We start from the raw sequence: 23,276 nt of genomic DNA on the forward strand, positions 1-23,276 counted from the left end.
CTCCCCTTCCTAGGGCCTCCTTTCTGCACCATTTGTCTAAGCCTGGGGTGACCCTGACTGTCCCCCAAAGCGCACCTTTTATCTTTTTCTCTGGAGGCTGTTGGCACATTTGCGTAGTGAGCAACAGCCTGGGAAGATGGGAGGAAGAAGGAAACAGGGGTTTCCCACCACTAACAAGCAACATCGTCATCTGCTTCTTGGTACTTCCAAACCAAGAGGAACTGTTAGAGGGTGTCCCAGTGTGTGGGGGTTCCTTCTAGGTCCTTCACTTCATCTCTGAAATTCTGAGCTTGACCAGTCAGGTCAGATTCCTAGTCAGCTGAGCCCCAAGGCCCCTCTGTCCTTCTTCGTTGCTGTCACTGCAGGAGGTGTGAGCAGGAGGTTGAACCAGGTCTCATTAAGTACACGATTGCACCTGGTCATAAATGCGACTCTGGGCCAGCACCTATTCCACAAGCTTACACCAAGTGCTTACTCTGTCCAGCACGATCTCTGCCAGTCGTCTTTACGTGCCACCGAAGCCTCACAATCCCATAAAGGAGGCCGTGGGGTGACCCTCTTTTTAGATGAGGAAGTGGAAGCTGAGGGGTTTAGCACGAGGCTCGTTTGGACTCAGGTTCTTCTGTGCATACACTAGGGCCCAGAAAGGGGGCCAAACTGACAGAGCATCTAATCACACCTCAGGAAGCCTCAGGAGCCCAGAGCAGTTCAGCAGCTGCTGAACAAGTGCAAACACCCTACTTCTCTGCTGGATCCACCAGGGCTTCTCTAGATCAGATCCCAGATCCCAGATCCTGGGCCTTTTAAGAAATCTAGTTTGGGTTGGTTCTATTCTGGGTGTGAGGTTGACCTCTGGTGGCCACTCTGTTAGTCAATTTGCTCAGGTTAGTCATTGATTTAAAAAAAAAAAAAAAGGCTCAGGTGCCGGTTCTGGGCAGATTGTGGGAAAAGAGAAAAAGAGAATTGAATGAAACAGTCCCTGCCCTGCAGGAGCTCACAGCCTGGCAGGGAGGCCATTCTTAGAAGAGGAGAAAAGTCTGTGATAAGTAGAAGCACAGAGACCATGAGATCACAGAAAGAAAGGAATAATGCGAAGCCCACACTATATTTATAAGGCACCTCCAATATCTATGATCTCATGTAGTGCTTCTAACTACCTTCAAGGTACTTGTTATTGGCATTCCACTTGCTAAGTAAATGTGGAGGCCCAGAGGTGTTCAGCCAGTGAGTGGAGCCAGGGTTCCAGCTCAGGGCTCCTGACTCTCTCCTGCACCTGGCTCGGCCCAAGGGACAGGCCCAGAGGGAGGGACGTGGGATCTGCTGGAGGAGAAGGAGGTAAGCAAGCAGAGAGAGAGGAAGTGTGTGTGTGTGTGGGGGGGTGTAGGAATGGTGTGAGGAAAGCAGAAACCTGGGAGGAGGCAGATGCTGCATTGTAAAGGGGCTAGAGGCCCTGCAAGGAAGTCTCGGGCTGTCCAGTAATGGGAAGCCAGGAGGGCTTCCCAAGGAAAGTGATAGGATTGTATTTTGGTTTTTAAAGCTGGTTATGCTTCAGTGGGAGGATGGGTTGAGGGGTCGACCTGGAGCTGGTTGCTACGGCCAATGCCAAAGTGATGCTGACCTGAGCCTGGTGTGAGGATGGGCAGTAGATCCTCCACCCCAGAGGTGAGCTATTCCAGGTGCTGGGACACGGCAGGGAACAAAACATGAGTCCTGTGCACTCTCCCTGATGGGGCACGCTGACCACAAGTAAGATAAGTGAAACATTTAGTCCATCGGGTGGATAAGGTTCTTGTGGAGAAAAGTCCTACTGGGAAGGAGAATATGGAACATGGGTGGGGCAGGAGCTGTAGTTTTCAATAAAGTGCTCAGAGATGGTTTTACTGAAGAGATGACAAAGAACTGAAGAGGTATGGAAGTGGCAGGTGCAAAGGGCCTGAGACTGGAGCACCTCTGGGGATTCTGGGAACACAAAGCCAAGGAGCCAGAGTGGAGTAAGAAAGGGCTAGAGATGGAGGTAGAGAGGTAGAGGGTCTGGGGTAGGGGCACATGGAGCTTTGAAGGTCACTGTGCCAATTGGGGCCTTTACTCTGAATGATGAAGGAGCCACCGGAGGGTTGTGAACAGAGCAGTGACATGATCTGACACATTTTAAAAGGATCACTGGAGCTGCCTTGTTGACAGCAAATTGCAGGGATGACAACATAGCTCCATTCTGATGAGAGTGCATGGAGAATGAGAACTCCATAAAGGATGCCAAGGAGAAGCAGCTGAGAAGCCAAGAAGGAAGACCTGAGAGAGCGAAGTCAAGAAGCCTAGGATGGCAGGAGTTTGCAAAAGGAGGGAGCCATAGGCAGAGTCAAGTGGTTCCGAGAAGTCAGGTAAGAGGACTGGGAAGCGTCCCCTGGCTGAAGCCCTGGGTCCCTGGAGACTTGGAAAGGGCAGTTCGTGTGGAAGGGTAGGGACAGAAGCCAGACCACTGTAGGTTGAGAGCACCACTAAATGCCCCTAAGCCCCAAAGGTCTGTACATTGATCCCAGAGTTGGAAGACCTTGGAAGGAAAGCAAGAAGGCACATTATGAGGGCCTCGGAGAGCCTCTGGTCTTCCCACTCACTTAAGCAGAGGGGTGGACCGAGTAACCAGTGCTAGACCACAGGGCTCTGCGGTGCCTGAGTGTGGCCTGGATACAGGTCTCCTGGCCCCCAGCCATGTACTCTTCCCACGTGTCCCAGTGTGACACGAGTGCCACAACAAACAAGCCCCCAAGTCGAGGGGGTCAAAGCAACAACTGTTTATTTCTTGCTTAATCTTGGTTAAGCAATTAACCAATGGTCAATCAGGGTTAATGATTAATCATGGCCAATTGGTTAATTTCTTACACTAATCTAGTGCAGGTGCCTAGTTAATTGGCACTTGTCTTCCACATGGAGATTCAGAAGCACAGGTTCCTTGCAGCTGGTGGCTCCCGTCAACAATGGTTCTTAACCATTTTTATGTCCTATATTCCTTTGGGAAGCTAATGAAAGCTACTAGAAAAAACTGCACCTATGCGCATCCACACAAAATTTTGCACACTTTCAAGGGGCTCATAGACCCCATGAAACCATCTATAGAATCCCTAGGGGTCCACAGACCCAAGTGAAAACCCTTGTGTGGGGCCTCAGAGACCTCCCTGTCAGGTGGTAATGGGGACGAAAGTGTGAAAGAGGTCCACCTACTTCTTTTTTTTTTTAAATTTTAGTTTTTTGAGAAAGAGAGAATGTGTGTGAGCAAAGAAGAGAGAGCAAAGAGGGAGAGAGAGACTCTCAAGTGGACTCCCCATGGAGGGCAGGGCCTGTCTTGGGGCTCGATCTCATGACCCTGAGATCATGGCCTGAGCCCAAATCAAGGGTTGGATGTTTAACTGAGCCACCGAGATGCCCCTCACTTACTGTTTAAAGCCCTGGCTTCCATTCAGTCCGCTGGCCAAAGTGACCTGACCCAACTGAGGTGCTGGGGGAGGCAGGGAGCTGTAGTTACAGGGACCCGCTGGCACCGTGGAGAGGGCCACGACGTGCAGCGGGCAGCTCGCCCTGACACATCGCGCCGTCAGGCGGGTCTGCACGAGGATTACGGTGTTCCTCACATACATAGTTTTAGACTTTAGTCCTTTCATGGACCATTCGCTCACTCCCTTCCAGCCTCGCTCCTGCTCTTCCTTCCTCCTTACTTCTTTGCCCTCTAAAGTCAGCCCAATTTCTGAGAGCCCTGCTGAAGGCCTGGCTCCCCCGGATGCTTTCTCTGGCTGTTTTAATCTGCCATCTCTGGCCCCTTGGGGCTCATAATGCCCACCTTTCATTTAGTGTTGTTCTGTGATGGCTCTTTTTTGTTAGCATATAATGAAAAAGGTCTGATTTTTTTTTAAAGATATTTATTTATTTGAGAGAGAGAGAGAGAGCACAAGCAGGGGGAGAGGCAGAGAGAGGGAGACAAACAGGCTCCCCACTCAGGAGAACTGGACACAGGGCTCGATCCCAAGACCCTGGGACCATGACCTGAGCTGAAGGCAGACGCTCAATTGACTGAGCCACTCTGGCGCCCCTGGGTCTGATGTTTTGGTCCTACTGGACTGTGTCTTCCACAGACCCCCAGCATGTCTGCTCTGTGTTCCTGTGCCCCTGCCACCAGGCACACTGTCCTCAGCCTCTGGACGCAGTCGCGCCTGAACTCAGAGGTAGCCCGGACTCATAAAGTCCACACTCCAGAGGACAGAGGCCAGTCCCACCCTGCCAAGGCTGGGTAACCACGCTCTCCGGTCCTGCCCTGGGTGACAGGCTCCAAGTCTCAAAGTCATTATTCAGCTCCAGACGCCAGGCCACTTTAGCCTCCCTCAATTAATTAAAATATCACATAATAAAAATTCTCTGATTTAATGTTCAGGAGACCCTGGCAAAGGCTGGGAACGAGGAAATTCATTAGAGGGGACTGTTCACTGTCGATTGATTTGCTCGTTCTTATTAAATTTTCCTGTGTCATCCATCCCTGGGGGAGAAGGGAGGGCAATGTTTTTTAAAGACATAGAATTAATTTTACCATAAAATTCGAAGGAAAAAAAATCCATTTTGACTAAAAATCAGGCTTTTTGTATAAGGTGGGAAGTGGGTACATTTGGGATTGAACATTGTCTTTCGAATGATCTCCCTTAAGCCCAGTTATAACTCATTTAGCAATAGGAGACTGAGATTCAGGCTGCCCACCTCCTGCAGCTTCAGGTCCAACCTCCTTGGATGGCAGTGAGGGGTGTGGCTGAAAACCACTGTCCCCCACCTGCCACTACAGCTCCAGGCATCTACCGCAGGTCAACACTCCCCTTCACAAGCTACCCTTCACTTCTCCACCCCTGCTCCTTTCACATGCTCTTGCCCTAGCTCAGAGTTCCCCATACCTACTCCAATCCCCAGCTCAGATGCCTCCTCTTCCAGGAAGTCTTCTCTAACTTCCCTCTGAGCTGATCACAAAGCAGACACTTTGTGCTGCCTGGCAGGACTGTAACCTCATCCCACCCCTCCCCACTTGAGTCTCATCTGAGGGCCCAGTTCCCACCCACCGTTTTTTTTTTTTTTTTTAAACAACAACATTTTATTTATTTATTCGTGAGAAACACACACAGAGACAGAGAGAGAGGCAGAGACCTAGGCAGTGGGAGAAGCAGGCTCCATGCCGGGAGCCCGATGTGGGACTCGATCCCAGGACTCCGGTATCACTCTCTGAGCCAAAGGCAGACGCTCAACCACTGAGCCACCCAGGCGTCCCGCCACCCATCTTCATATTGCCAGTGTCTGCATCCTTCTGGCCTCTTGAAAACACCACCCTGTGTGCAAGTGGGAGATGAAAGAGGGCACAGGTCTCTGAGTGACTGAAATACTAGGATGAGTATCCAGTGGGAGATACAAGTTCTGAGGGAGTTAGAAGGATCAGGTCGGCAGGAGGCAATTAGCACTAGTTAAACACTGTGAGCAAGGCTTCCAGGTGGGGCTGTGACCAGAGCCCAGGTGTGAGGGGAGAGGAGGATTCGGATCAAAGCTGATGTGGGCAAGAAAAGGGCAAGGGGTGTCAGGGGCGTTGGAGACGTATCTGAGGGACCTGCTCCCACCCACAGTAGTATTCTAAGAACAGAGAGACCACCAAGACTGTCCTTAAAAACATTTATTTTCAGGTGCAGGGGTCATGTGACATCATACCATTTATAAAAACAGAGCAGAAGACACAGGCTCTGGGGGCATCATGTTTCTGAAGGGCAACAGCCATACGACAGTCCTCTCGGCCTTGGGGACGGAGGGGGGAATGTCTCTGGACTCTCCTAGTTGAAAAGTCATTAGGTTGGAACCATCCTGTTAATCTGTCTTTTTGGTTTTGGTGAAAATTTCAGAGAGTGCTAGATGATCACTATTATTTTGCACATCATTACAACATTCACCCAGCCTCCTGCGGTTTTGATGTTTAGCTCTGCCAACCAAGCGTTCCGTCTGCCCCCCTGCTCTTGGCATCTAGACCCAGCTATCCAACTGTGACTGGGCAAATGGGAGGGGAGTCAAGCGATCTCACTGAATGCATTTATCAGCAGATGTGCGATTGTTCTAGTACCTTCTCCAGGGCCAAAGCATCCATACTTCTCCTGACAGTTTCGCTAAGTGCCTTACCAATTCTTCTCACTATTCAAATCACAGAAGACTTAGCTGCAGACCTTGGATAAGAAACCCCCAAGGTGGGGTGGGGAGAGAGGAGGGGGTGCAGAGTAGGGGGGATGTGAGCGGGTTCCCCTGCAGCCCCGACCTCCAACAGACACGCACAGCTTCCAGTTAATCTGTTTCAGCTCTGATCTTATTCAAAGAAAGGGGTTCTGATGTTTTAAAGTTTGCAAACCACCCATCTAGTGTCATTTCCTTCTTATTGAAATGAGGAAACCCGGGTCCAGAAGGTGAAGGGGACTTGCTTGCAGTTGGGCAGCAAGCCAGGGATGAATTCCCAAATGGACCTCATGTTTCTGGATTCCCAGGCCATGCTCCTGCCATGTAGTACATCAGGGTGATGCCACCCCAGTGTTTCAGAGATGGAATGGCCAGGCTCAAAGACAAAAAACTTAATTCCAATTCCAAAAAGGATTCCAGAATGTAATGCCCAGCGGGAGTGGCATGGGAGTGTGCTATAAAAGCTGAGCGGGACGGTGCTAAGAATCCCTGGAACCCCCAGAACCTTCCATTATGTAGCTATGAGAAGCAGCACCATGGCAGGGGAGGGGGCCCAGGAGGGCCAAGTGCCCAGAGTTCTGGTCCTTCTCTGAGGCCTTCAGTCCTTAGGTCGGTACCTCCCTCTCTGAGCCTGGTTCCTTCATCTGCAAAGAGGGGGCGGGGGCCCTGCCTGCCGTCCTGGAGATGGAGGGACCACAGACAGAGAAGCGCTCAGGAGCTTGAAGGACTAGACACAAGGGAGATCCCAGTCCTGACTTAAAAAAATTTTGATCACCTAAGGGATCTATTTTTTTACCCACATATTAAATACTCTTCCCATTAAAAAAAGAAAGAAAGAAAAGAAAGGAAAAGAAAATAAAGGAAAAGTAAGAAAGCAAGCCAGCCCGCCTTATTCCTAGGTAAGGTGAAAACATCTCCAAGTAAAATTATTTTGTTACACTATAATCCCAGAGAAAGAAGCATCTGACCCTGTTTCCTCCATTTGATGTCCAGAAGCCACTGCCACCTGGTTAGAAAGTGCTGGGCTTGTTGACAAGGGGACATCTTGGTCCCCAAACATCCAGCCAAGGGGCTCCCGAGTTAGGGAACGTGTCCTACCCAGGGCTCCATCTCTTTAAGGCGGGAAATGGCAGGAAAGGGAGCGCCGAGGCCAGCTCCACAGCCTTGCAGCTGTTTTTTGAGGGACTGCCACATAAAAGGAATGCTAAGACTCTGCCTCTTGTATTTTTCCACAGGACCATTTCACTAGAATGACACGGCTCGAAGGGACCCAGGAACATTTAGTCCAAACACCAGGTTCCCAGGTGAAGAAGAAAAGGCCCAGAGAGGGGAAGGGCCTGTCCAGGCCACACAGCATGTCAGAGAAAGGCAGAGGACAGTACCCTACCCCCTCCTCCTACAACTCACGCTAATCAGTCACGGACAAATGAAGTAAAGACTCATGGATGACACAGGCCTGGTCCCAGCCCTTTAGAATTACGAATATACCACCAGGTGACCTTCCCTGGGAGGGATTAGTTACAAAAGAATTCTCACAGAGCAATTCATTTCAAAAGTATAAAAAAGCCACATGCAGTCTGGTTTCCCAATGCCTGTCCTGCTAAAAACTACATCTGCATACGAATCTAGTTGGCATCTAGTTTGTAAAAACATATAAAAGGGTCATCTACAAACACAGGTTTCTCCAAATCTTCACAAAGAAAACGATCCATGACGACTTTTCCAATATCCTGTCATCAATGTTTCTAAGACCCTGGAAGGAAAGAGAGAAAAGCATGAGATGAAAGAAGCTGCTTTGTCATAATCAACTACGTGGTAAATGGAAGTGGGGGAAATGATCCTGAACTCTAAATCATCCTGGCAAGGGGTAGTGCTGGTGAGGACCAGAGGGGCACTGGGGGCATGCAAAAGTGCACGTGGACCACTGGGTGGACATTGCAGGGAGGCAGGATCCAGCTGAACACAAGGAAGAACTTTCAACTACTGGAAAATCCAAAGATGGATGTCAGTGGTAGTGAGCTCCAGATTACTGGAGGTATGTAAGCAAGAGCTGGCCAGTACTGCATGTTGCAGGGGAAAATGAAGAACTGCGTGGCGATGGTCTTAAAGTTTCATGGTGCTTTGTAGCTCCCTTTTGAAAACTCATCTGTAATAGACTACATTCATAGCCTGGTACCATGGTGTGTGTGTGTTTTTGAAAAATATATACATTAAAAATTGTATATATATTTAAAACATGAAATATATAGAGAGGCACACACACAGATGTACACACATATATATGCATACGAGTCCTGACATGCGACATAATAACATATAACAACAGGCATCCATAGAAAACAAAGATCCATCTCCTGCCTGAATTCCTACTTGACGATTTCCCACCTTCTATTTCCCTCCCGTTTCCAGCAGCTCTAACTACTTCATCCACCACCACTTCCTTGATGCCACTCACCCCTGCTCTCCCGGGTTCTTTTTTTTTTTTTTAAGATTTTACTTATTTATGAGAGACAGAGAGAAAGAGAGAGAGAGAGGCAGAGACATGGGCAGAGGGAGAAGCAGGCTCCATGCAGGGAGCCCGATGCGGGACTCGATCGTGGGTCTCCAGGATTATACCCTGGGCCGAAGGCAGGCGTTAAACCACTGACCCACCCAGGGATCCCCTTGTGATTTTGTTCTACCTGGTTCTAAGCCGATTCTCTCGCCTCAAACTCGTGCACGCCCCTCGCTTCCTTAACACTGCACTTCTTGTATCTTAGTGACGTTCACTGTTTTGCTTTTCTGTGCAACCCTGCAGACCCGATGTACTGCCTGTGCACAGAAGGTACAACCCGACAGTGGCTAAATATGAAAGAATATGGATGACAAGCACAGCAAAGTCCTGCGTGCCTGGCCCCGGGGCTCCTGTTGACAGGAGCAGGGTCCTCTACCCCACCGATGCTGGGCGTGGCTGGACGTAAGCAGACGTGACATATGCCACATCCGAGCAGAATCTTTATTTATTTATTTTTTAATTTTATATTTATTCATGAGAGACAGAGACAGAGAGAGAGAGAGAGAGAGAGAGAGAGAGAGAGAGAGGCAGAGACACAGGCAGAGGGAGAAGCAGGCTCCTTGCAGGGAGCCCGACGTGGGACTCGATCCCGGGTCTCCAGGATCGCGCCCTGGGTTGGAGGCGGTGCTAAACCGCAGAGCCACCCAGGCTGCCCTGAGCAGAATCTTTAAATGAGATTGTGTACCTGGCTCAGTGTCTCGCACACTCCCTCCGCCACAAGAATGGACATAGTCCACGCTGGGGCTGCTCCTCCCGCTGGGTGCCAGGATGACAAGACACATGGCGCAGAGCCACAGCCAGCCGAGTGGCAGCCATGACAAGGAACGTGAGCAAGACATACACGTTGGTGGCTGTGCACCAGCGGGCTCTGGGGTTGTTATGCAGCAAAAGCCGGCTAATTAAGGGGCTGATTTCCTAGGTTCATGGCCCACCTGTCGGCAGGGGACAGACAGATGCAACCCCAGCTCTCACCCGGGGGGGGGGGGGGCAATAAGGACTGAGAGCCCTGGGGCCAGGGGAGATGCAGATTCTCCCGGACGCACTACTGAGCACGTACGGTTTTGAGGACAGCAGGTACAGCCTGGAGACAGCAGAGTTGCCCGCCAGCAAGAACCTGGGGACAGACAAATGACGCTCAGACTGTCTCTGCTGTGGGCACATCGTCACACTGCTCTCTGTGCAGGACTTGAAGGAAATATTCTCTTCTGCTTCAGAAACAGGAAAAAAAAAACCCAACCCTGGTCTTCCTCACCTATGGACACCCACAGAGTTCACAGCTCTTGAGTTTGCACACTGTGTGAGAAGCCCAGAGTGGTACATGTGTTGAACTAGAGTCTATCTGCTAATTGCAATATGTTCCTACTTCCGTTTGGTATTCCTCTGGTTTCCTTGATTTATATATTTTTTCCTCTTTGTTATTAGACATCTTATTTTATAGAAGAGTTTATTATTTTTAAAAAGCGTATTCATGAGAGACACACAGAGAGAGGCAGAGACACAGATAGAGGGAGAAGCAGGCTCCCTGCAGGAGCCCGATGCGGAACTTGATCCCAGGACTCAGGGGTCACGCTCTGAGCTGAAGGCGGATGCTCAACCCCTGAGCCACCCAGGTGCCTCGTTGCTGTATGCCACCTCGATCTCTTGTGACACAGGTGTATAAATACCAGAAATGACTTAGACCACGTACATTACTCCATCACATGCGGTCGTCTGGAGCTGGGAGGCGGGGCGCGTTGTATTTACTCAGATCTATAACTGTCACCGTGCCCTGGGACTGGGCCTCCCCAACTGCGTTGGCTGAATGGCACAGGTACACACCCTCGTCTTCCTTTCTCAGTGGGTTGATCTAGAAACAAAACAGGGAAGTTTCTGTAGTTACGTATGGCTTATTTAGTTCCTAATGATATGTCTGAACACTGATTTTTCAAAATCAGCTAGAGCTCGTTATTCCTCTTCTTGGCTTGGGTAACCCTAACCCTAACCCTAAAGAGTTAAATTTTATTCTCTGTACCTTCTCTCTTGGGGCTCTCATTTTAATGGTTCCTTTGCATTCCCACCATTAACTGTGGGCTACCCGGCCCTTTTATTGAAGGTGATAGGTATACATCACAAGGAAAATATTGCAAGTTAAAAGAAAACTCTACTGACCAAAGAATGACTCGTAAGTGCTTTCAGTGGAGACAGCCTTACAAAATAACACGAGGGATAACATTTTCCTCTACCCTTTCATGTGATAAACAGGAATGTGCTTGATTTGAAAAAGCCATGGACCCGATGGCAGTCTAAGTGTCTGGGCCGGGTGGAGGAGTCACCAAACCTTGCAGAGATGGGAGTGAAATGAGGTGGACACTGTCCGGGAGCAGCCTGTCCTCGAGCCCCGGAAGAGCAGGCCCACACCGGCTCTCTACTCTCTTGCTTTCTCTTGGTAGAAACACCTCTGTCCACCACGGGTCACTCTGCAGACTGGGCAGGTGTTACGCACAGCACTTCGTTTTGAACTCACGCCTATCGTGGGGGAAGGGGGGGCATCATCATCCTGATATTGCAGGAGACTGGCAGGTAAGTCACAGACTACTGGGTCACAGGGCCCCTGGATCGTGTGTAGTCCAAAGCCCTCCTCGTACAATTGTGAACCTGAAGCTCAAGGGTAGAGTGACTAGCCCTACACGCATCCCTGTCCCGTCACTCCCTCACTCTTTCAAATACAGTGTGTTCCTGTGACTTAGCGAAACTGCTTGCAAGTGGCACAGGAGAGCCCGGCGGGGGTGGGCGTGGGGCACCAGTGTGCTGACTTCCCTCTTTATCAGCCACATGGTCTTGGGCGAGTGTTATTAGCCTCCTGTGGCTGCTGTAACTAATCACCACATACTTCATGGCTTAAAACAACACAAATTTATTATATTTAGTTGTTTTTTTAAAAAAATCTTATTACAGATTTTATTTATTTGTTTTTTTTAAAAGATTTTATTCATTTATTAGAGAGAGCACACATAAGCGGTGGGGAGGGGAGAGGGAGAGGCAGATTCCCCGCTAAGCAGGACCTTGGGATCGTGACCTGAGCCAAAGGCAGATGCTCAACCCTCTGAACAACCCAGGCGCCCCTCAAGATTTTATTTTTAAGCAATCTCTTTGCTCAATGTGAGGCTTGAGCTCGCAACCCCAAGAGATGGAGAGTCACACACTCCACCAACTGAGCCAGCCAGGCGCTCCTATATTTAGTTCTTGAGGATAGAAGGTATCACCAGAGCTGCCTTCTTCCAAGGAGTTCTAGGGGAAAATCCATTTCTTGCCTTTCCCATCCTAGAGGTTGCCGGCATTCCTTGGCTTATGGCTCTCCTCTTCCATCTCTGAAGCAGGAGATGGTGGCTCACATCTCCCCTATGCTGGCATCACTCTGGCTCCTTCCCTCCTGCCTCCCTCTTCAGCATTTATTTTTATTATTATTATTTTTTACAATTTTATTTATTTATTCATGAGAGACACACAGAGGCAGAGACATAGGCAGAGGGAGAAGCAGCCTCCATGCTGGGAGCCTGATGTGGGACTCGATCCCAGCATTCTGGGATCACGCTCTAAGCCAAAGGCAGACGTTCAACCACTGAGCTGCCCAGGCATCCCCCTCTTCAGCATTTAAAGGGCTCTTGTGATTATACTGGGCCCACCCAGATCATCCAGGATAACTCCCTTATTAAAGTTGGGTCATGAACACCCTTAATTCCATCTGCAACCTTAAGCCCCTCTTGCATATAACAGATCCTCAGATTCTGGGGACTGGGACGTGGACAGCTTTCCGGGGCCATAATTCTGAATACCACTGAAGGTCACTTATGTTCTCAGGGGTTAAACTTCCCTCACAGTTATCGCAAGTTCCAACGAGAAAATGATAAGAACAGCTCTGAGGGGACGCCTGGGTGGCTCAGTGGTTGAACATCTGCCTTTGGCTCAGGTCATGATCCTGGGGTCCTGGGATCGGGTTCCACAACCGGCTCCCTGCTATCTCTCTGCCTATGTTTCTGTATCTCTCATGAATAAATGAATAAAAATCTTTAAAAAAAAACAGCTTTGAAATGTGTAATGTGCTATAGAAATATAAGCAGTACTTTATAAGGGCCAGTCAATAATAGCCAGTAATCCTAAACAAATGAGATACTCACCAAAATCCAGGCTGTGGCCTCGTGGTCAGAAGGGCCCCCTCGCACCTGCACAGCTATATTGACATGGTCCCCAGGCAGGTCCTCCAGCACCCGGGTACCCTCAGGAGACTGTGTGACCTGCAGAGGACAGAAAAACCACGGGTGGTTTAGAAAAAGCATCCTTACTGTCTGACTCAAAGGCCATATCCTAGCACCTCTTATTCCTAGTAAAAATACGTCAGTGGCTTTATAAACCTAAGTGCCTGTGCAGACAGCGCCCCCTGCTGGACAGTAACGACGCCGACACCACCGTTACCCCACAGAAGTGGTTCCGAGTTTCGTGACCCTTCCGGGGCTGTTGAGCTGGGTGCACAAGCTATGCTATGACCCACGCCAGTCTCTCAAAAATTGATCTGCAGGAAGATCTAGTTTTGGAATAGGATTTGGAGAGTCTTTCTAAAACCCAGATCCCGTGAAGTAGGCTCTAACTTCATTCCAGTGCATCTAGGCTAGATAAAAGGCGAACTTTCTGGATAGCTGAGGGGCCGAGGGAGCAAATGGCACAAGGAAAAGCTGGCTACTCCCCCTCTCTGGGGAGAGCTCCGGGGTAAAAGTTCTGAGGCATATACACTTGGAGGTAGAAGAGTGACATGTACGGTATCTTTTTTTAAACCATCCATTCCACAGATTCAGACATACAAGTACACAGATCTCTCTCTCTCTCTCTCTCATACACACACACACACACATGCACACACACACACACACACACACACAGAATTCTTGGACATAAATACCTTCCTCCACGTGATGACAGGGGTGGGCACAGCCCTCACCTCACAGGACAGGTACACCTGTGCCCCGGTGACGTTGTGAACACTCCGGGGTGGAATGATGACCACAGGAGCTGGAGGAAGAAGACAAGGGATGACAAGGGGTCACGACCTTTACCCTGCCCGCAGCCCCACGCAAGGGGAGCGGCAGCAAGGAGCTGCCACCAAGAGCTCGCTCGCAGGCGAATCCCGGTTCCCTCAGACCTGGAGGGCCGCCTCCGTGCTTCCTCGCCCATCGCCTTTGTTCTACCAACAGCAACACAGGGATCTGGAGAGGAAAGGCGACTTTCCAAATCCGCCACCAGAGCTTGGGGCTCGCCACCCCCGTGCCCAGGGCCCCTTCCGGGACCCGGCTGCCATCTGCTCACGGAGGGGCTGCTGTCACCTCACCGACGCCAAGCCTTCTAACAGATGGGCTTCTCTCCTTGCACGTGGAGGGCGGTTCAAAGACTAGGCCGAGGGAACAGCTGCACTCCCGAGCTGAGACCCCCTGCGGGCCCTTCCAGACGCTCGTTTGCATATCACAGACTCCAGACTCCATGGGCCTCCCCTCCCCACAGCCTCCTGGCCTCCTGGGGCAGAGCTCAGGCACCGAAGCCCCTGCACAGGGTCTGAGGACACCCCGAGAGGGGCGACCTCCCGGGACCACCCTACCCAGGCAGTGCCACTCTAGGCTGCCAGAACATTACAGGAAAGGCGGGGGGAGTGCTGGCTGGCTGGGCCCGAGGCCATGGGGTATCCGAGTCGGAAGTACTTAGCTGGCACTCCACACTGCCCTCCTCTCAGGGCCCTCCACGTGCTCTGCTCGCAATGGCGCTAAAAGAATCAAGTCCGGCCACCTCAGCTTCCAGGCCCTGCACCCAGGCCCTCGACGGACCTGCCCGCACTGCCTGCCTCCCCTTTGCTTGGCATGCATGACCCGCCAAGTCCATAGGGGACAGCTCCCCATCCCGCAGGACCTGGAGGGTGTGTGTCTGAGTCCAGGACCAGGGTGTCTGCACCCCTCTGACCTGCTGGATGACAGCCGGCAGGCAGTCCAGGTGCTTCCCCTGGCCTCACCTGGCCTTGACAGCAGCAGGACTCACCCCTGCATCCGGCCCAGCAGCGTCTCGGACAAGATGCAGTGCAGAGGCCCAGTGAGGACAATGCTCCCTGCTAGGGCTGTTGAGCTGATCTTACCCTGGGATGAGTGTGAGAGTAGTGGTTTAAGTTACCAGGACATATAAGTGGGCATCAGGAGCAGGTCTGGTAAACAGAGGACTGGATGAAGAAACACATGGCAAAGAAGGAGCAAACAAACTGCAGGGTTTATGCTCCCGGGGCTTTGCCTTGTGACTCATGTGTTCTCCTGGAGAGGGACGGGGCCCTCGCCTGTCTGGGTGCAGCTGCAATAAAAAAGGAGAGCCAGGGGAGGGAAGAAGGCCGCAGGAGGAGGGGGAGGGCCAGAAGTGAAAGGGCACAGAAATAAGACTGGTCTGGCCCCTGCACACAGACTTGTCAAGCTGGTACCAAAAAAAAAAAAAAAAACCTCCGGAAAATTGTCTTAGAACCAGAGTTTCAAACCGGAGGGCCCCAACTCCCCCAAGATCCTGTGCCTAACCATCTATGATGTGTTCAGTTTAGCATCCACTTGCATGCCTCCAGTGACAGAGAGCTCACTACCTATAGAGCCAGGCCTTTCCATCATCCTAGGAGAGCCCTGCTGGTAAGAAAGTTTGTCTTCACCTGGAGCTAAAACTCACCTGCTTGTAAATCCCACATGTTGATCGTAGGGCTGCTTCACTGGAGCCCTATAGCTTCCTGGGTGCCCCATGGGCCTCTGTGGAATACAGACACTAACATCCCTACCCCCTCCCCCACTGCTTTCTCCTCCCTCAGCCTCATCAGCCCGCTTCCTCAGTTGTGCCCATTTGATTGCTTTCCAAGCACCATGGCTCTACCCACAACGCTGAGTGCAGCCAAAGTGCCCTTGTTGAACCAAGGTCCTAGGCTTCTAACATTGTCAGAAGCATCTCAGCCACCTGCAAACTGCCACAAAGAACCACAACACCCCTCCTCTCCAGCAGGGGCCCCATCTGCAACATGACAAAGAGAGTCTAATTTATCCGCACCCTCCCACCAACATCCCCTCCCCTGGAGCCCAACACTCCTCAAATAGCTCGCTGGGGGAACAATCAGAACCGTATCTTATTCCAAAGCCCTCAATGGATTCCAAAGGGACACTCAATCAACATGTTTCACTTTCATTCATGTAAAGTCATAAATTTTAAATGAGATTTCATCAATCTCTCTCATGCCTAAATGAATAAACCAGTAAATCACATTTCAACGTTCTCTTGCCTCAAATTTTCCCTCTCCCTCTTTTGAAGACTGTCGTGGAAACAGTGTCTTTGCTACTGATCTTGTGGCAGAAAATATCACTTCCTTGACAAAGGAGTCCCCGGCTTTTGATGATAAAGTAAGGTTCACATTTTTATTTATTTTAAAATTTACATACAGCACATTTAATCCTTGTGAAGTGCAACTCTCGAGTTTTGACAAATGCCTATGGTAGTGTAACCACCACCACAACCAAGATTTAGAAGAGTCCAGTTACTGCAAAAAATTCCCTCATGTTGCTCTTTGTCACGGAATCTGGTTTTAATATTAACCTATCTGATTTTTAATTTAAAATATTTTTATCCATCATAGCTTCTCATAATCAGCCACCACCATCATCATAGTAATAATGGTAATAATGCCACCATCTAACTCAGAGAGCTTGCTGCGTGCTAGGCACTCTAGTCTGCTCCCAGGGATTAACTCATTCCATCTTTGCAGAAATTTCATCAGCTGTGGAGCTAGCTAGGGCTACCCAGGCTTAAATGGTTGGGTGAGACTTTGAGCCCAGGGCTCTGGTTCTGAGCTTTGCCCCACAGAGTCTTGTCCTCTACTTGGATGACACTTCCCTCTACACTACTCCTTTCATCCTTAAACCTACTCTTCTAAGCAGGTGCTTCTATCCCCATTCTACAGATGAGATAAACCAAGGCTCAGCAAGGTGAAGGGCCTGGAGGAACAGGGACTCAAACCCAGGCACCCTGATCCCATCAACTGTCCACTGAGTTTTAAAGTGAAACATATGTGGTCTGTATGGACTCCATTCCAGAATATGAAAGAGCTCCTTAGGGATGCATTGAGGATCCCTAAGACAATCCCCAGGTTCAGTGATTTGCTAGGACGACTTACAGGCCTCAGCAGTTTTACACACGGCTATGATTTGTTACAGCGAAAGGAGACAAAGCAAAGAGCAAAGGGAAAAGGAGCTCATAGGGTCAAGAGGGAAAACCCGGCATGAGCTTCCCAGAGCCTCTCCTGGTGGATCATACAGGACACAACTAATCCCCCAAAAGTGAATGGTGACAGCACGTGTGAAATGCCATCTGCCAGGGAGGCTCCCTAGAGACTCCATGCCCGGGAATTTTGTTGGGGGCAGGTCACCTGGGCACCCTCTGCTTGACCAAAATTCCAGGGCCCCAGAAGAAGAGCAGGCGTGCAGCATAAAGCGGTTGTTTGTACGGTTTAGGCATCAGTGTGAAAATGGCAGGAACCTTCCTGAAATCCAAGTTCCCGGACACCAGCCATGGTCAACCTGACCAGAGGCCTTTCTAAGGTAAGGATAAGTCCCAGGCCTGCTCTGTTTACTCTCTTCTGCATGGTGGTGGTGGTGGTGGAAGGGGGGAAATCCCTCCAAATCACCCCCAGAGAATAGCTCTTGTGAAGACACTATTAAATGGGTGATATGTCTTTTACACTAGCAGGACATTCCCAATCCTGCTGTCGCCAAGGGCTCATTCGAGTGTGGTGCTGGGGTGCTCCTAACATCATGACTCCTACAGGCAGGATAGACCCAGGTTCAAATCCTGCCTCTGCTACACCTGCAATGCTGTGATGTGGTCTCAATTTCTTCTGTGGTGTCTACTCTCCTTCCTCTCTCCTCTCCTTCCCTCCCCCTAGGCTATTGGGAGGAAGAGCTCCAAGAACCCTTGCAAACCATAAAAGGCAACTGGACGTGGCAGGCTGTGCTGCCCCATGGGGAATCTCTTCCTCAGAAGCGTCTAGCCTGCTCCAGACAGCCTCCTGGCCTCCGGGAGAGCAGGCCTCTAGGTGGGCCCTGCCCAGAGGTTCCAGACCCCACGCCCACAGCTTTCTTTCTGGCCAGCCTGGGGCACAGCCTCTCACCTCGAGATTGCCAGGGCTGCCACACTCCTGGAAGAGCCGGCGCTTTCCTTTCTACCTGCGTTTGACGAAAGTGATGTGGATTTCAGGAGGAAGGATGGTGCCCGGTGGGCCCAGTCTGTGAATGTGCCAGCTTTGTCTCTCTAGCTCTTTCTGGCTAAATACTTGCTTCCTTCTGTCCATGCCAGCAACAGCTCTAGAAAAGCTGGGATGGCACAGATCCACCCATCAGGTAATAGAATAGTCACCCACATGTGCACCCACAGAGGTAGCGCTGGGCATGCATAGAGGGAAACTCAAATGCCCCAGGGTCCCGGTGCCAACCATGGCAGCTTGGGCAAGTCATCAACCATTTCCTCCTTGTCTGCAAATGAAGACAGTCACTGCTACTCGAGTCTGCTCTGGGGTAAAGGGAGAGGATGGATGTGACTGAATTACTAACCATGTGGGTCTATACGAGTGAGAGGGGTCGACAGTATTTTTCTAGTGTGTGGTGATCTGTCCCCCCACACGGTCAACTAGATCTGTCCTTGATGGCTAGAATGAAAGATCTTCCCAAAAGCCTCTGAGGTTCCTTTCAAGTCAATGGTGCCGAGGAAAGAAAGAATATCAAAAGTCGTCCTCCAGGACCCCATCTGCTTGTACAAAGAAGTGCACAACCAAAGAGTTTAATCATCAACGCATTGAACAGCCCTGATAATTTATGCTAATAGTCATGTTAGGATGTGGAAGGAGAAACAGCTTAATCCGGCTCCCCGCAGCCCGTGCCGCACACCCCCTCCCTCGGCATGAAAGGCAGTTGAGCACGAGGCCCCCGTCTTTGTCCCTCTCACAAAGTGGCGCTTGCAGCCTCTCCCGGTTACCTGGTAACACGCGTCTCGCTCAGGCTGCGATTTCTAAGTGGAGCTGGAATGTCAACGGAGGTGGATTTTCTAAGATTCAGGATCTCAAGAGCTCAGTGAAGCTTCAGGGGCCCAGGACCCTGATCCTATCTGATTTAACATTCAGAACTGGCTAGCAACCTGCTGCCCACAGGATCCCAGTCCCCTCCCCGTGTCAGCAAATGGCCAGGGAGCACGCAGGGAACGACACAGCCTTTTAAAGTAATGACAGCAGCAACGACACCATGCCACTTTACAGCTCGGAACAAAACCACTAACTCAGTACAGAACGAAGCTTCATCCCTCAGCCTGGTGCTCAAGGCCGGCAATGCCCCTGCCCCAAACCTCTCTGGGCCTCACCCCCAGCCCCAGGCACACCCCCTCCCCTGTACCTGCCCAGCAGCCAAGGTTTGCACCCACCTAAGGACCTCCCCAGCCCCCTCTCCCCCCAAGAATTTTCTAAAAGTCCTTCAAGGTTCCTCTCAGATATTTTCCCCTCGTGAAGCTATCCCTGAAGAGAGGAGCCAGCAACAAGCCTTGAGGGAAAAGCAGAAGGTGGATCCAGACCCAGAAACTCTCAAGATTCAAGGGTAGCCAGTTTGCAGCCCCATCCTGATCAGGAGGCCAGTAGGCTAGACGTGCCTGGCTCCGTGTGAAGAGAGCCGCAAAGCCGGGCTGAGGCCCCACCTCAGCTAGGAGCTAGCCAAGGAGCTCCATGGAACTCCCTTCTGTGTGCCTCCGTTCTCCTTTCTATTAAAGAGGACTGAGGGCACCTGGGTGGCTCAGTGGTTGAGCATCCGCCTTCGGTTCAGGTCGTGATCCCGGGGTCCTGGGATCGAGTCCCACATCGGGCTCCCTGCATGGAGCCTGCTTCTCCCTCTGCCTGTGTCTCTGCCTCTCTCTCTCTCTCTGTGTATCTCTCATGAATAAATAAATAAAATCCTTAAAAAAAGAAAAGAGGAGTAAGATCTGGCCCAGGGACTGGTGTTCTGAAAACTGCGTAAGAAGAGATGCAAGAGCGATTTTCAACAGTCAAGAATTCCTCATCTAAGCAACAGGGTGAGTCTTCCTTAAATGTGTTAATCAAAGGATCGCTCTTATTGTTAGGTGTTCAGGGGGAGTTTCAGAGAAACTGAAAAAGGAAAAGGTCAGAATTTAAGCCTGCAAATGGTTTCCAGATGCCCCACAGAGGCATGTGTAAGAACCCTTCCCGCACCTTTCGGAACCTGATAAATATTTACGGGGGTCTCATGGTGCTCGCTTGTAGAACGATAGGTGAGCGCCGAGGAGGGGTGATTTTTATTAACAATATTGAAGCAGAACAGCTGCCACTATGACTCAGCCTGTTTCCCTTCCACCCGGGTCCCTAGGGGCATTGTTAAAAAGTACCCCTGCTGTGTCGTCTGAATAAAGGATGGCTTTAGGGAGGCACACAAGGAGATGCCCCCTTCACTGGCTGGGAAAGAGGTCCCTATCCACACCTTCATGCTTCACCAGGACGCGAAGGCAGGGGCCACAAGCACATTTCGGGACGAAAAGAGATGGAACAAGAGTGCCTGAGTCTGTGGCAGATGACATCGTTGCTGGTGGGGAAGGAGAGCTAAATTCTGGGGAGGCCTGATGCCTGTCACTAACGAGATCATTAAAAGCAGTTTCTGACTTTCCTTCCTTTTAGTCCCTTGAACATCTTTACTCTCGGGGCCTGTGCCCGGGGTGGGCCTCAGAGCCCATAGATCAGAGTGGAGGGGCTGTCACATTTACTTGTCATTTGGTAATTTTCAGTGAATTAGGGGTATGGGGTTTCCATCTGCCATCTGGCCGCACTCTGGTAACCATGGCAACCACCACCTGCCTGACTTAACACTATCAAGTCCTGTCCCGAAAGAGCACTACACAGGGTGTCGGGGTCCCGGATGCCCGTCAGGCTTTACTGGTCATCCTGGCTGTGTCCCCTGCGCCCCCACCCCCACCCCAGGTCTTAGTCTCCTCTGCACAATAGCAGATTTGGTCTATGTGTCTTCAGGGTGGCTCTGTCTTAGGAACAGAATATCACTCCAGGGAGATATAATCTGAGACCATCAGCACCAGCTAGATTCTGGGGACTTGGTCAGCATTTCTTGTGTCTCCAGCATGTGGAGTGAAAGTGTGGCCTGTCTGGAGACAAAGAGAACTGCCTGTGAATTAACTGCTAAGGAAAGCAGATTGTAAAAAGGAGTGATGGGAGCTAGAAGAAGGAAGGAGGCAGGACTGTTTAAATGCCACGGGGCAGAGACAAAGGTTCAAAGTGGAAGGGACCTCAACAGTGGCTCCACCGGGCTGTCGGGGCCCAGAGAGGGTCAGGGACCAGCCCAAGGTCGCTCAGGGAAACCAGCAGCAACTCGGGAAGCACCTGCCAGCTCTTTCCTCCCTTCTTTTTCCTGGAAGCCCCGGCCAGGAATAGCCAACGGTGACTCTCCTGTGCTCCGGGGCTGCTGCAGCCCCCTCAATGGGCAGCACATTGTTTTTGTGTTTCAGAGATAGGAACCTTCCCGCCCCATCCCCAGCAACCCTCTGGGTCTCCTGTACTTGAGTGCACGTACCTGGAATGCTTAGGGGGTGGGAAATAATACTAAAAATTACCCAGGGCCTGGAAAAGTTGGACCCCCACCCCCAAGGCTTTCCTGTTGGAGCTAAAGTCATTACACTGATTTAGGCATTTAGGTCTAGACTTGGGTCTGGAGGCCCAGGCCAGAACCCCCAACCAGACTCCTTGGAACTTCCTGGCTACCAGCTCACTCACCAACTCTCCACTGCCCCCTCCAGGCAGTGTAGATGGGGGCAGTTCTCCAAAACCTAATGGGCCATCAGGGTGCTTCACTGGGCATCCCTATACTGATGTTTTTCGATCTATTTTTGTTTGAGTTTTAAAAATTCCATATAGAGTTGGGCAACAACGGCACCCATAGATGACTTTACTGGGATGTTAATAAACCTTAAGTTTCTAGGTACCCAGCAATGAATATACATTTCCATTCCTTTACCCTTCAAATCATATGAGCCTTGGACCTGCGAAATCCAGATCTGGCCCTGATGGCACCATCATCTTTTCAGAGCTTAGGTCCTCAAAGGTCTTAACTGTCCTGGGTGGGAGATCCCTCAGGTCCTCCTACCAGGGTCCCAACCCTGGGGTTCTGGCCCAGTGATTCCCAAGTCCCCTGTCTGGAGTGCCTCCTCCTCCAGCATCTTCACCTTCCCTCCCTCTTCATTCATCAACCCCACCCTGCGCAGATGGGCCCAGTGCCAGTTCTGGGAACTTCCACCCAGTAGGACACCTCCTCCCCCCACTCCCAGTCAGCTGGAGGCATCCAAGGCAGGCTGCGCTAACTGCAGGCCTTCCGGTAGGCAAGTACCAAAAGGGACAGCAGGCTCACCAAAATTCTGACCAGCGCAGGGGCTTGTGTCTCCATGGGCCTGGCAGGGAAGGGGGCAGGATGTGGATTCCTGTCCCAAGTCTCCTGGAGCACCTGGCCAGGTAAGAAACACTGCTTCTGAAGGGAAAACCGAGGCTCTACCGATCACGGTGCGGGCAGGGCTCCTCTGTTCCACATTCCGGGGGGGGGGGGCGGGGGGGCTGGGGTCCCTATTTCTCCCCCTGCCCCGGCACCGCGGTACGGACGCAGGACTCACCGAATTCGCAGGGGCCGTCGCGCGCCTTGTGCAGGTGGCCGGGGTGCGGGCGGGGCGCGTGCCGGGCGCGCAGGCGCAGCGCGCAGATGCTGGGGTAGGAGCGGCCGTCGGAGCCGCAGACGGCGCCGCGCTGCGCGCACACGCAGAGCCCGGTGCCCTCGGGCGCCGCCCCCGCGGCGCGGCTGGCGCACACCAGGCCGGGGCCGCAGCGCGCGCCCGCCCGCCCTCCGCAGCGCGCGCCCTCGGCGCCCAGGCAGCGCGCGCAGCAGCCGCACTCGTCGCGCGCCGCGATCCCGGGCGCCGGGCAGCTGGCGGGCGCGGGGCAGCGCTCCGGCCGGCACGGGCCGCACGCGGGGAGCCGGCCGGCCGCGCGGAGCCCCAGGCCCCGGGCCAGCGGCGGCAGCAGCAGGAGCAGCAGCGGGCCGAGCGCGGGGCGGCGAGCCATGGTCGGCTCCGGGACGGCCGCCGCGCCTCTGCCTCGCGCTGCGCTCGGCGCGCGCCGCGCCGCCACCCCGCCCGCCTCGCGGCCGCTGATTGGCCGGGCCTGCACCGCGGGGCGCCGCCGCCGGCCTCCCGGGCCGGGACCCGCGCGGCGGGGTGGGCTCGGCCGGAGCGGCGACCCGAGGCCCGCGCCCCTGGACCCGCGGGCCCTGCGGCGGGAGCTCGCCCGAGGCGGCCCGAGGTGGCCCGAGGTCGCCGCGGGAGCGCCAGGACCGGGCGTGCGGGCTGCAGGTCCGTCGACGCTCCCAACAGGATGCGCTTCGTA

The 23,276-nt window shown here is 52.1% G+C and overlaps 1 protein-coding gene and 1 long non-coding RNA gene across 2 annotated transcripts; one reads left to right on the forward strand and one right to left on the reverse strand.

Moving 5' to 3' along the window:
- The first annotated feature begins 963 nt into the window (after positions 1-963).
- LOC118350267 (uncharacterized) lies at positions 964-8,400 on the forward strand. Its single transcript, XR_004803728.2, has 3 exons — positions 964-1,335; positions 2,156-2,378; positions 7,461-8,400. It is a non-coding gene; the product is annotated as an uncharacterized LOC118350267 (long non-coding RNA).
- On the reverse strand, positions 5,669-22,955 carry IGFBPL1 (insulin like growth factor binding protein like 1). The gene is made up of 5 exons (XM_025432639.2): positions 22,511-22,955; positions 13,710-13,819; positions 12,934-13,050; positions 10,467-10,625; positions 5,669-7,978 (listed from the first exon to the last, which is right to left on the reverse strand). Exons 1-4 carry the CDS (start codon positions 22,953-22,955, stop codon positions 10,476-10,478), a joined length of 822 nt encoding a protein of 273 aa, XP_025288424.1. The 3' UTR covers positions 5,669-7,978; positions 10,467-10,475.
- Between the last annotated feature and the right edge of the window lie 321 nt (positions 22,956-23,276).

Source organism: Canis lupus, chromosome 11, assembly GCF_003254725.2.
Source record: "Canis lupus dingo isolate Sandy chromosome 11, ASM325472v2, whole genome shotgun sequence".
Lineage (NCBI taxonomy): Eukaryota > Metazoa > Chordata > Mammalia > Carnivora > Canidae > Canis > Canis lupus.

Bases quoted from the DNA above. Each gene is read 5' to 3' on its own strand.
- IGFBPL1 (XM_025432639.2), bottom strand. From the start codon at position 22,955: ATGGCTCGCCGCCCCGCGCTCGGCCCGCTGCTGCTCCTGCTGCTGCCG. The intron at 13,820-22,510 runs GTGAGTCCTGCG...TTCTTCCTCCAG, and splicing joins CGACGGCCCCTGCGAATTCG to CTCCTGTGGTCATCATTCCA. The intron at 10,626-12,933 runs GTGAGTATCTCA...TTTTGTTTCTAG, and splicing joins AGGCCACAGCCTGGATTTTG to ATCAACCCACTGAGAAAGGA.